Below are 14,232 nucleotides of genomic sequence, written 5' to 3' on the forward strand. Positions count from 1 at the left end.
GGATATGACCCACGCGGTCTTTTGACATGCCTACTGTCTCAGCTATCTCGCGTATCTTCAATCAAGGGTTTGCCAATACGATATCGTGGATTTTTGATTTTGCTGCGCGATTTTCCTTCCAAAAACAAGAATCGAATCACAGACCGGGATTGCTCTTTCTCCGTTTTTCTAAAATCCGCGGACACGTCCGATTCCACACGCAGTCAAAACAAAACTACGAGTCAGATTCGGGTGAAATTTCGACGAGAATGTACTACACGATAGTAAATTTCTCTTGCGATAGTGACGCCATCGGACGGTGAGGCTAAGTACTCATCGGACTGCCCTCGTAGTAACCCAGCTTCCTTCAACTGAAAATTTTAAGGCGGTATCATTTTTAAACTTTGCTATGAAAATGTAAATTTATTTCTGTTTCTGTACTTTTCTATTGATTAGCTTAAAGGATGAAAGTTTCAACACTTTAATGCTGACTATTACCCAATCTTTCTCGTAACTTCCCATGTTTCCATGTCTGTAAACTTATCCAAGAATCTTTATAAATGTAGGGTATGACATTCAAAATGTGCCATGCAAGCACATGCAGGAATCGTATTATCTGTCGATTGTTAGTTATGCTTCACTGTTTTTAAAATTGTTAGGTAAATGTGATCTCGCATTTTAAAGTTAAGCTCGATTCGGAGTTCTACTACCACCCGTCCAAACGAACGGGGGCGTAGCCGTATATCGTACGGCACGAATCGCGAGAATTTAGTCGCGATATATGAAAATAGAGAACAAATTCCGGAGCAAAAGTAAGATCTAATTTTGTGCTAATGAAGTAATTATTAATCCTTTGAAGAGCGACAGAATGTCAAAATTTGAGATGAACGGCACGAACTCCAACAGTAATATCTCTTTCTCTAAATCGCTGAATATATTTCTAAGGAGTAGAACATCTTTGCAGAATTATTGGAACGGCAAAACATAACGTTGTTACGCTCCCGACCTATCACTTTCTCTATGTATTCCGTTCAGAGGTGACTGAAGTCCGCAGTTCATCTGTGTTACGCTCCCGCACTCTCTCTTTTTGTTTCTATCTCGTTTCGAAGTGCCTAACATCAAAGTTAATCGGTGTTTCGCTCCCGCTTTCAATTTTTTGTCCGCTATAGTGCACAGTGGTCCGTGGTCTGTGATAATGGCTTTCTTTTCATTGAAAAATTGTAAGAAAGTTATCTCGGCCGGACAGCAGAGTATTCCATGCCATGTGATAAAATTTATCACGCAAAAAGTCTTGGCTATTCTGGCCTGGTTACCGATGCCATCGATAAAAGGAGTGGCCTACGCTACTATTGCGATGAGTGCATCGTATATGAGAACCAGGCAATATCTATTAGCCGGCTCACAAAAAGCAGCGTTACGGAAGTAGTTCGGAACTGCCATAAAAATATGGACCTGCTCGTGGCGCTTGAATCGCAGCTCACTAGTCGAATGCTAGCTGAGCCCGATTCCCAAAAGCGCACAAAAGGCGCAGTTGGAGGGCAAATTCTAAAGTACCAAAAAAGGTGGCATGTGTTGTACGAAAAACGGTAACTTGTGTTCAAATGACCCAGCTTAAAAATTGTATTTGTTTCACGGCTCGCTCCAGACCTCTTATCAATGGATATTAAATCCGTTACAAAATCCAAGTTGATGATTTGAAGGTCGAACAATTTACATTTTCTTATGCTAGGAAAGTATCATCATTTAAGATTGCTATTCCTTGAGTTCATTTCACGTCTGTGTGTTCCGCCAAATTCTGGCCTGAGGGCATATTTGCAAAAGAGTACGAAGCAAAGAGAAAAAAGAATAGTTCAATCCCTAGCCCCCTCCGCATCCTCTTTTGTCCCAAAAACTATCCTCCTCCTTTCTTCTTTCCTATCAGAGTTATTTAGTAAGCTGACTAAATTGTACTCGGATAGTTTTTCCTTCACATATTATATTATCCGGTTAAAGCCGGATATTCTTAGCTCCAAAATTTTCCCGGGTAAGTACACAATTTGTAGGCTTAATCGTCGGTCCAGACGGGGAGTTGGAGTCTTGATTGCTGTCGACTCAACCCTTTCATCTGAATTACTGACTTTTGAAGAATTTAATGACATCGAATTTGTATGTATTACTTGTTCATATATCCCACCATCATCTTCCCAATTTACGCAAATCACCTTTCCGTTATTCAGCCCATTTCCAAAAAACTTTCAGATCGAGATAAGTTAAAAGTATTAGGTGATTTCAATATACCTAGTGCGACATGGTCTCCAGACGAAAACTCCAATATTTTACTTGCTTGACATTGACCATGTTAAAAACTTCTCAGGACGTTAACTGGTCTATTAAGAACGTCACCAATTACACAACCGGAGGATCCCTATCACCCTAATCTAGATCTAACTGTAGATGCGATCAGAACTGAATAAAAAATCCGAAAAGTCTGTTAAACGAATCCGCTGCTTTCGTAAGGCAAACTTTCATCTTTTAAATACTTTTATATCCGGCTATGACTGGTCCGAATTTTATTCATGCAATAACGTGGCTAAGGCCGTTAATATCTTTTATAATGCATTGAATTCCTTTTTTTTATCTGTGTGTTCCGTTATACTATCCGTCAATTTCAAATAAACCTCCGTGGTTTAATAAAGAGTTGTCACACCTAAAAAATAATAAGTCCAGACTTTTCAATAAATTTAAAATGTGCGGTTCACAATCTGCCTTCTCTCGATGCCTAAGGGCTCTGTCAAATTTTACCGTGCTTAGTGCCCGGTGTTATAAAAGCTATCTGACTTGTTGTAGGGTCCAATTTTCACCAGATCCAAAACAGTTTTATAATTTGGTTAACACTAAGCGTAAGTCAGCCACCATCGCTAACATTTAAAAGAACTACGGCAAAAACTGATCAGGTAATTGACGATCTATTTTCCACGTTTTTCCACACAACATCTTCTGTTTCATCCCGTCCAAATCCGTCTTATTCATATGCCATATCCAAGTTAAACAAAAGTTTTTGTCCGAGGTTAAGCGAAAGCTCCCTTCTCTTGGATCCTCATAAAGGTAAACCAGTCTATTCACCGGGTCCCGACGGAGTTCCGGGCTGCGTTCTTAGATACTGTGCTGAAACTCTGTGTAGACCTCTGCACAAATTATTTACCTTTTATTATTACCTTCATAAGAAAGAAAATAAATCGAATAGAAGCAATTACAGAGGCATATCCAAATTATCCGTCATCCCAAAGCTTTTCGAAAACGTTATTACACCCCACTTGCAAAAAATGTGTAGATCCATGTCAACATGGATTTATAAGGAGAAGATCTAGGACGACAAACCGCTTGGAGCTAAAGTCTTTTGTAATAAATGGCTTCAGAAGGAACAGCTAGACTTATTACGTGGAAACCCATGTGATCTTCTAACATGGATCTTAAGTTACTCAACGAGTCCTCTTTAAAAACTCTATCTCTAATTTTATCCGAGTTACTTCAGGCGTCCCATAAGGAAACTACCTTGACCCACTTCTTTTTACTTTATTTATTAATGATCTCCATCTAGTCTTTTTGAACATGGTGTGATTTGTGAAAATCTTTTGGATTTAAATAGCGCTAAGTGTAAAATAATGCCATTTTTTGGGTGAATACACAATATGCCACGTATATGCTGGGTCTAGAATCACGCATGTTGATGACCTTGGCATCCTTCTTGACCCACAACTTAAGTTTTGTGACCATGTTACTTCCATGGTAAATAAACGCAGGGGAATAATTGGATTTATTAAAGGGTGGTCAAAGAAATTCGATGATCTCTATGTTACAAAGACTCTGTTCATTTCACTAGTCCGTCCAATCCTGGAGTACTGTTCAGCAGTTTGGTGTCCTCAGTGTTGTGTACATATAGACCGGATAGAGTCTGTACAAAATAACTTTTTATTATTTGCTCTACGGGGACATAACTGGAATGCAAGCCTTATTTTACCATCCTACTCTAGTAGACTTCTTCTAATTAATCTAATTCTCATAAACCGTAGACCGTGAAATAAAAAAACTTCGGAGCTTAGCATTTTCGGCTTTTACCGTGTTTCTAAAAAAATTACGTGAATCTGAATTTTGTTCTGTTTTCGATATAAAACAATATATCAGGAGAAGGTTGATTATGGGAAAGCTTAAAAAAATAATATTGGTTTCTCTAGTGGAAGCACAGACGTAAGGGAGGCGGATCTTAATCTTCAGGAAATTGAACTTTGGCTTCAAGGCAATTTATATGAAGATTTACAAGGGCCGACTCCACCTCTCTGGGTAATCTTGGCGGCAGCCCATTAGTTCGCGGCGGGATCCAACTTTATCAAGCTTGCTAGGTAGCTGGCAACTACATGGTGAATGAAGAATAAGAGATCGATTATGATCTACTGGGTGGCAAGAGCGTTCAGCGTGGAGCTGATTTGTCAATAGTTCCAAAAATGTAATTTTTGACATTCAATTTGCGTTTGCAATCTTGTCTCTTCCGTTGTGGATGACTGTTTTTTAGATAAAAAGTTCAAAATATACAATATATACTCGATAACACAACTTGAGATAGAAACAGCAAATGTCATCGGTGAAAAATTATGAGAAAATTTGGGAAGGTAGGTTAATATGCACCGGTAGACGGTGGCCATGGAATAAGTATCTATACAAAAAGCAAAAGGTCTGCTGAGAGGCATATTCGAAGCCAGCTTTTATTTGTTACAAGGGGATAAACTATCCTCGAACATGGCGGTGTTCAAATCTGGAAGTGTAGTGGTATGCTGATGTTAATCCACGATGTCTGGCTACTCTACTCTGACTAGAACCAGTTGACCACCGTAACTTGACACAAGTCTGGTTATTGGAGAGGCCCTTTTGGCAAGAGCTTTATGAAATTTTTTGAAATTTTATTGTTGAAATGTACACAAGTTGCAGGGCAGCGGCTGCACCGTTTTTGTCTTAAAGTTACCTTTATTTGTAAATAAAAAAACAGTCGTTTTCCACGGAACTATTGACCTATCGATAACTTTTCTTTTGCCAGCTAGCATTTATTGAAATAGCATTTTTGTGCTTATTTCCCAGACAGTTATACTGAAGTGTGAGTAAATAGACATACATATGACAATTCTAATGAGAAATGACTAATTTAAATTGAAAGAACCAAAAACAAAATATCATTTTAGTTATCTAAAAATCGATTATTATCAATCGCTAATAAACTATAAGATAAGAACTAAAATAATATTTTGTTTTTGGTTCTTTCAATTTAATTTAGTCATTTCTCATTGGAATTGTCATATGTCTATTTTACTCACGCTACAGTATAACTATAAGATAAATAATATAAACTATAAGATAATAACTAAAATAATATTGTACTACCGGGGCCGAAAAAAATCCACATAATTTCGAGAAATCGAGACCAATTAAATCATCAATTAATAAAATCGTAGCTAAACCTTATTATCAAACAAATATTTATAATATGGCTGGCAAAAATTTTTCCGATCTTAATAAATAAATACAATTTTAACAGAAAATATATTGAATATATGTTTTTTAAAAACTTTAGGTGGCAAACGCGCATTTAAATTGTTAAACAAAAAAGGCGTGCCTATCGATATTTTACGACCCAAACAAATACATTTCTGGTTTTATCGACACAGTTTTCTTTCTATAAATTTATGTAAACTACAATTATTTTCTGTAAACGCAAGAAAGAGGACATTAATAAATCTACAAAACATATATGCGAAAGTCCTTTACATTAACTCAAGTGAATAAGTGTAGTATGAAAGCGGCGTGCATTGTATATTAAGGAAATGTAATATACATATGTATATTCGAATACAGCAGTACCATTATTCTTATTTACCAGCAATCAAATTGCATTCATATGTAAATATTTTTTTAATTGATTTTGTAAAGTTTTATACATATGTATCAATTTGCTTATGTATGTGAGTAAATGTTTAGGCATGTACGGTACACCTACATATGTATCCACACACCATTATCTGGTGGCCTGAAAATTTAAGTACACTTTGTTCTAAAGCTTCAAATGAAATTTTTTTAACTGTTCAGAGATTGCTTAGTTTATTTTATTTTTTGTAAGTTATCTATATATATAATTATATATTCTTTTTATGTATTTTAGACGTATAAGCCAGTCGCAATATGGATAAAAAGATCTCATCAACATCGCAGCCCCGCATTTTGAAAAAGAAGCACTTCAGAGTAAAGCATCAAAAAGTTAAACTGTTTAGAGCCAATGAACCGATTTTAAGTGTGTTTATGTGGGGAATAAATCACACTGTATGTTAATAAATTTTAAATAAATAGCAAATATCAACAAATTTTAAATAATTACAGATTAATGAATTAAGTCATGTAAACATACCTGTAATGCTGCTGCCAGATGACTTTCGTGCTTATTCAAAAATCAAGGTGGATAACCACCTATTCAATAAGTAAGAATATATATATGTACATAGTTTAGGGATATAATAATTTATTGATGTTATTTACTTTTAAAGAGAAAACATGCCGTCACATTTCAAAGTAAAAGAATATTGCCCCCTCGTGTTTCGGAATTTGCGTGAAAGATTTGGAGTTGATGATGTTGACTACCGCGAGTCGTTAACTCGTTCACAACCCATACAAATAGACTCGTCTGGAAAGTCAGGGGCACAATTTTATCAAAGCTATGATAGGTTTTTTATAATTAAAAGTCTAACATCTGAAGAAATTGAACGTATGCACGCATTTTTAAAGCAATATCACCCGGTGAGTAAAGTTCAATTTTAATTATCAGAAATAATATAATATTCAAATTGATAGTACGTTGTTGAGAGACATGGAAAAACACTTTTACCGCAATACTTGGGAATGTATCGAATCACTGTAGAAAGCGTCCAGTATTACTTCGTTGTCATGAGGAATGTTTTTAGCTCCCACTTGACAATTCACAAGTATGAAATATGTTGAAAGTTATGCTTCTGATATATATATCAAAACATTTATTTTATAGAAAGTTTGATTTAAAAGGTAGTACCGTGGATCGGGAAGCATCGGAGAAGGAACTTGAAAAACATTTGCCGACTTACAAGGATAATGATTTCATAAAACAAAAAGTGAAATTGGACATTGGAAAAGAAGCTAAAGAAAAACTGATGGACACCTTAAACAACGATGTGGATGTAAGCAATATTATTTTACCTTTATCTCATATGCCTCTAAGCACTCATCGTCTACAAATGTACATGAACAGATAATTATCATTAAGGATACGAAAGTTCAAGTTGAACCTAATGTAGAAATTTCGCCTACAATTTACGAAAAACAGATATCAGTCAAATACCAAAGTAAACATCGCGATGCTTATATCGGGAAGTCGTTTCCAATACAAATAAAACATACGGATTTTGTATAAAATTTGATAAGTTAATGTTTAAATTTCAAAAGTAATCATTTTTCAAACTTAATATACGGAAGGCAACTTAATAATGATTTAATTTTTTACTTGTCTTTTATTAGTTTTGAAGCTTTTTTAAATACCATTCCTTCCAAAATCAATGATAATAAAAGAAGCAAACCCTTTCAGCAAAAAAACAATGTATCCATTGAAGCGACTACAGTTATATTGTTATTCGTATGCCTTGAAACACTGGTGCTATGCCGATTTTTCAGTATTTTTTTTAAGATTTTTACTCATTCGAATGACTTTAAAACTGCGGAACTAGATTGTGTAGAAACGGACCTGTCACACTTTTTAACAAATAATATGTAACAAATATGTGTCTGTTAGTTATTGCAAACCGCAGACGAATAGCCTACATGGTAATCCTTTATTTTGTTGAATCCATAAACTCATTTTCATATAGCTGTTGACGAAGTTGCACATCATGGACTATTCATTATTGGTTGGCGTACATGACTGTGTGCGTGCGGAGGAGGAAGCCTTACAAGGAGATAATATTCCAGCTGCCGGTCGCAGTGAGAACAGCGAGAGCGAGGAATGCGATAGCGGCGAACGGTAAATACAAATAATTAAATTTAAACTCAGTTATTATTCAGTATTTCTTGTTTTCTTAGCTGGACGTATAACACGCCACCAGATTCTCCAAGAGGTGCACAGTATAAAGAAGTTGTTTACGAAGTTGATATATATGACATTCCAAGTATTGAAGGTAAGCTTAGATTAGAATTTATCCATTCACTAGAAATGATATAGTAGATTGATATGCAATTCACTACGTAATTAAATATAAATTTTTCTTGTCTATTTGTGTCCCAATGAGAACAGAAGTGAAAAAAATCGAATTCGGATGGCCTACGATCACATAAAACATATGCAACAGATTTCCGACCCTTTAAATTATATATATTCTTGATCAGAATCGTTAGCTTAGTCGATCTAGGAATGCCCCTCTGTCTGTTCGTATGAACGTCTAGATTTTTGGTCAGTAATAGCACTTACCATACAACATATAGACTGGTCCTTTCTTACAACGAAAATGGACACAAAAATTTCTTAGCGGTCATGAAACAATAACATATAACATAGCTGTTCTTGTTTCTATCCGCCCTAAAATGCAATCGTCGGTAGGATATGCAGGCACCATCCGCTCCCAGAACAACAACCAAAGCTGATTTGGTTTCTTAACCACTTAAATGTAGTCGGTGTTTTAAGTGACACCGACTGCGATATGTCCTGTTTCTATCTCAGTAAATTGATTTCTATTAATTGGAATACATACATATATGCAAAACATTTTACTGCTACCACTGATTTGAATTTGTAAACAAAAATGAAATTTATGCTGAAATATTAAAAAATAAATTATTATTATTATTATTATTATTATTTATTTATCTTCCTAGCGCTAAAGTTAACAATTTAACTTAAAATAAAGCACTAGTCACAAAACAAAGTTTACAATCTTACAGAAAGTTTTACAGAATTACTTAAACATATTTGCAAGTTTTGATTATTATCCGTAGTACAATTTTGAAATCTTATCTATAGTTAGTTCTTGGATTTATAATTAGTTGTGTGTGGTTGTGAGTGTGGGTTAGTTATTTTTTAACATTAATAATAATTCTTTCCGAAACTGTCTAGCACTTCTTGTATTCTTTAAACTGTGTGGTAAATTATTCCAAAGCTTAACAGGCCATGCAAAGAAGTGATTTTCACTTGAGGAATAGTTGATTCTTGCGGGAATTATATTATTCGTTCTGGCTGATTGTGCAAAGTTGAGAAACGAAAACAAGTAATTTGGTTCCTTGGTCGTGACTATTTTGTGAAGGAGAATCAGTGTCCTAAATTCAACTAATGTGGAAAAGTCTAGTCCAAAGATTTGTTTAGCATGACTTGAAATTGAATCGTGTGGTTTAATATTGAAAATAAATCTTGCTATATTGTTGTATGCTACGGTTAATTTATTCCTACTTATTGAGTCACATTTTCCAAATATTTCAATGCAGTATAATAGTGAAGGGATTATAATCGACTTTGCTAATACCATTTTACTATGGGTTGGTAAAATACTCTGGATCAGTTTTAAGTGACGTAGTTGACAATACGTCTTACCAACTATATAGTTAATATGATTGGACCACGAAAGAGTGCTGTTGAACACAATTCCGAGGTTGTTAGCTCGATTTACGTATTCAATCTCATCAGTATCAACCTTGAGCCTTTGCAATGGTGCGTTTATTTCTTTTTTAAAAATTATCAAACATTTGGATTTATTTGAAGACCGTTATTCATTGCCCAATTGCTAACTAGTTTATGTTCACTATTACTGACATCAATACATTCAGATATACAGCTATATGGACGACTCACATACATTTGCATATCGTCAGCATACATCTGGACTTCACAATTAGACAAGACATTTGGAAGATCGTTCACATATATCGAAAACAGTAATGGTCCAAGGACCGACCCTTGGGGGACACCACGCTTAGTAAATAAAAAGTCTGAGGTCTCAGACTCCGTTACAACACATTGAGATCGGCCCATTAGGTATGTTCTTACCAAGCTTGTAGCTGGGTTTGAAAAATTATATAGTTTTTCTAACTTAGTACACAGAATAAAATGATCGACAGTGTCGAAATCCTTGCTATAGTCTAGCAGTGTTAGAAATGTAACTTGCCTGTCATCCGTTTTCATGCGAATATCCTCTGATATCCATGTTGTCGTGTATTCAACAGTGAATTATCGTGAAGATACAAATTAATTTGTGTGGAGACTAGGCGCTCAAATGCTTTGGATAGAAAGGAAAGTATGGATTTCGGTCTATATTCACCCTTTATTTTTGGTATAGGAAGTACTTTGGCTGTCTTCCAGCATGTTGGAAATGTAGAAGATGTTATTGCTGTATTAAAAATGTGTGTTGTATATGGAAGTAGCTTGGGGACAAGGATTAGTAAAAATTTTGGATGTATATTATCGAGACCCATTGCACTTGATTTTATATTTAACATGGACTGTAGGACATCACACTGACTCACACAAACAAAACTAAAGCTAGTATCACAGTTGTTGTTTGGCAATGTGTTCAGGTACGGGTTGTTAGTTTGATCAGGTACTAAAGGTTGAGATTTCACAAATTTAATATTTAATTCATTAGCATTAATATGGCAAGCTGTCTCTTGTCGTTGTTTTCCTACTCCACTACTACTACTACTGATATCGGACGTGAACCAAGTTTCGGAAACACAGATGACATCGACTTTTGAATTTTTGAATAGGTACCTGAACTCATCGATTTTATTAGTCAGACTTTGCGCATTTATGTGACATATTTTCAGACCATTAGTTTGTTTACAAAGAATTCTGATCAATGCATGGCTGTTAAAGTTTTGATTAGGCTCGATTGCAGACATAAGTAAACGAAGTATAAGTATTTTGAAGTGCTAAGACCTGGAACACACACGCAGTACCACACATAATATAATAAAAGTACAAATTGCAATTGAAAGTAAATATAAATATAACTAATAATACCTTAAAATGAACATTTAGAACATTTAGATGAACTGCATTAACGAAATAAATTAGGTGTCGCTCCATCCTTCCTAGAGTCAGTTTCAGCAGGTGTCTCATGACGATCAGGATTAATGTCGGTAAGGGCCTTCATGTTATCAATACATAGGACCTGATCACTGCCCGTCTTCTTTACGTGGACCATTGCTTGACGAGTGAAGACAGCCGATAGGACCTTCTGACGCTTCATGTGCATGGCTGCTTTAAAAATCCATAGTTGGTTTTAGTCAGCTGTTCGTTCAGATAGATTGGAGTGGGCGAATCTATGCCAACATAAACTGGCTTTTCGTTTCACGCCGTAGTGCACCCACGGTACGCATTAGGTTAGCCTTGTCCTCAATAATTTTTAACAAAATGGCGCCTTCAGAAAGCGAAAGTATCAATTTTTGACAAAAATTCACGACATCAATTGTTTATAAAATGAAAAATATTTATTGTAAAAGAAAAACCTTCGATTAATCACTAAACTATATTATTAAGAAGCTTCTGTTAAAATCTGAGACCGATCGGTTCAGCCGTTTTCGAGAAATCTTGCTCACCGACTTTAAAATCATAGTTTTGAGAAAAACGCATTCAATTTCGACGGTCCGCTTTCAGTCGCTCCGACACATGCATGTAAATTTTAATATAACTTGGGAAATATTCATCGGATCACCCTGAAATTTTTTCAGGGTACTCTTAAATAAATATACTTTACGAAAATGCAATAAAAACAAAATCGATTTTTCAAAATCCTAAGTGGATGTAACCCCTTAAGGTTAAAGCAAAGGGTGTGAAACAATGCCCTCACATCCTCGCCTTGATTAAATGGTACCTCATGAAGGCGGATATCACAAGCTACCCTTTCATTTTGCTGCAGCTCAGATGCCGACTTTAGGCGATTGACTTGGTCTCGCAAGGCCCGGATTTCCGCAACCTCACTCTCCAAACGCTAACTTATAATATTCTTCTTTTTATCATTAACCCAATAGTGAATACGCCCATATTGTTAGGGTACTCATTATGAAAAGTAGTTAAAGACAAAATATTCTTGCTGCATCGAATTGAAATAAACGCACACTTGCACCCCTGTATACGAATGCATGAACACGCATACATATAAAGCCCAAGTCAAGGTTCCAGGCTCAACCTTCTTCAAAATGCGCGTCTCTGCGACTGAACGACCGAACTCGTGCGAGCATCAAAATGAGAATAAGAATGAGAGCGCAAAAAACCCGGAGCACACGAATTGTCCGGGGCCTGCCGCTAAGGGCCGTGGGGCCTCCCGCAATTTTTGTGTCCATTTTCGTTGTATGAAATGACCAGTCTATATGTTGTATGGTTAGTGGTAATAGCTAGAGTTGGGATTAAGCATGCAAAAATTAAGAAGAGATCGGTTTACGGGTGTTATGTATTTATTTAATCAATATGTATCAACATACCACAAATTTTGCAATTCCAACGATTCTTTCAGACATTTTTAAGAAATAAAGTTTAACATGAAAATTTCCGGAACGCTATCAGGACCGCTAGATGGCGCTTTTTTACAACGCGACAATACATTTTTAAGCCGTCTGTTGGGGCACATTTCAATTTTGCGACCCTATAAAGTATTTATATTGTGATCTGCATCACTAATTGACATAGCCATGTCCATCTTTCCTTTTTTTCTATACCGGTTTCGTATTTTTTAATATGTACACTAATTAAGTTATGCCGAACGAGTTAAATTTAATTAAGCATCTATAACAAGATATATATATATTTTTTTTGCCAATTGATAAACTCTTGACTAGCATGTTATAGTATATAAAAATAAAGCAGAGTTGTCTACCACCACTCTTTTGTGATAGAAAACGAAACCGCAAATTTATTGTTAAAACATTTTTGTATAAATTTTATTCCAGAAAAACGTGAAATCTACTTTATAGCTATTATTGACGTTCTTACTCAATACGGTGTAAAAAAGCAGGTAATTGTTTTTTTCAAATAATATCTTGATTTCTTAGTTCAACTGGCATTATATGACATATATTTATTTTCAGGCGGCTAAAGCAGCCAAAACCGTTAAATATGGCAGTAATGTTGATGGTATATCGACATGTGACCCTGACCAATATGCCAAACGATTCCTGGAATTTATGGATAAAGCTATAGAATAAAGTATTATAACCATATTGTATTTGCCACATTCAAAATGTCAAAACCATATTTAAATAAGATAAAAGAAATATAAGATATCATTTCGAAGCTTCTGGAGGATGTTTATTTTCCGAGACATACGTTTTTGATGAAATTTCTTCATCAGGGTACTAATAAAAAAACAATAACTCGAATAGTTTTTGAATTAATTTTTCCCAAATACAACAAAACGGTTTATTTAAGTTTTTGGGATTTTCTCCAGATGAGTGTCAGTGGATTTCCAGACTCTTTTGTATATGCAATTTTACTAATTTGGTTAACGATTAGATTTAGAAGAAAACAAGAGAGAACGCTATAGTCGGGTGCCACGACTATCAGATACCCGTTACTCAGGTAAAGGGAGTGCGAGGGAGATGGAGATAGAAACTTTGATCACGCATAACTTTTTAACGAATGGTCCGATTTGAAAAATTTCTTCAACATTTCGATAGGTATTGATAAACACAATAAAACTGCATTTTTACTTTTCCGAAATATTTAAATTTTTAAAATCGTATATAAGCGATTGTGGGCGTTAAAGGGGGCGTGGCACCTTTTTGAAACAAACTTGCGCTGCGTAGGAACTCCTAGAATCTGCATGCAAAATGCCAATCTTCTAGCTTTTATAGTTTCCGAGATCTCAGCGTTCATACGGACAGACAGACGGACATGGCTATATCGACTCGGCTAGTGACCCTGATCAAGAATATATATACTCTATAGGGTCGGAAACGCTTCCTTCTAGCTGTTACATACTTTTGCACGAATACAATAAAAAAAGTAAAAGGGTATACTCTACGAGTAACGGGTATAATAATATTTATATTTACCTAATATCCTGTGAGGAGTTAAAACTCCCCACAAATCCCGACGGAGAGCGGGCTAGCAACAGCGAAGGAGGCGAAAATGAGGTAGGAGTCAAACGGAAATTGCATCCACACAAAGGAAAATTGACCTTTTTTCCAATTGGAAGCGATTGGGGCCCCAAGTGGCCCCAATAAGTCTTAGCAAAT

The 14,232-nt window shown here is 35.5% G+C and overlaps 1 protein-coding gene across 4 annotated transcripts; it reads left to right on the forward strand.

Moving 5' to 3' along the window:
• Positions 1-5,642: 5,642 nt before the first annotated feature.
• LOC108039497 (phosphatidylinositol 5-phosphate 4-kinase type-2 beta) lies at positions 5,643-13,288 on the forward strand. 4 transcript variants are annotated; one of them, XM_044460538.1, is made up of 10 exons: positions 5,643-5,827; positions 6,161-6,318; positions 6,376-6,473; positions 6,540-6,789; positions 6,844-6,974; positions 7,034-7,202; positions 7,887-8,038; positions 8,098-8,192; positions 12,946-13,010; positions 13,084-13,288. In XM_044460538.1, the coding sequence occupies exons 2-10, from the start codon at positions 6,181-6,183 to the stop codon at positions 13,198-13,200; spliced, it is 1,215 nt and encodes a 404-aa protein (XP_044316473.1). In that variant the 5' UTR covers positions 5,643-5,827; positions 6,161-6,180; the 3' UTR covers positions 13,201-13,288. The 4 variants fall into 4 exon arrangements, with proteins under 4 accessions (XP_044316473.1, XP_044316471.1, XP_044316474.1 ...); XM_044460536.1 differs by having other exon boundaries at positions 5,644-5,901; XM_044460539.1 differs by having other exon boundaries at positions 5,644-5,779.
• The last annotated feature ends 944 nt before the right edge of the window (positions 13,289-14,232 follow it).

This window comes from Drosophila rhopaloa, unplaced genomic scaffold (assembly GCF_018152115.1).
Source record: "Drosophila rhopaloa isolate 14029-0021.01 unplaced genomic scaffold, ASM1815211v1 contig_203, whole genome shotgun sequence".
NCBI classification, from domain to species: Eukaryota; Metazoa; Arthropoda; class Insecta; order Diptera; family Drosophilidae; genus Drosophila; species Drosophila rhopaloa.

Coding starts and splice junctions, on each gene's coding strand:
- LOC108039497 (XM_044460538.1), top strand. CDS start 6,181: ATGGATAAAAAGATCTCATCAACATCGCAGCCCCGCATTTTGAAAAAG. Junction 6,319..6,375: donor TGTGGGGAATAAATCACACT/GTATGTTAATAA, acceptor AAATAATTACAG/ATTAATGAATTAAGTCATGT. Junction 6,474..6,539: donor GATAACCACCTATTCAATAA/GTAAGAATATAT, acceptor TTACTTTTAAAG/AGAAAACATGCCGTCACATT.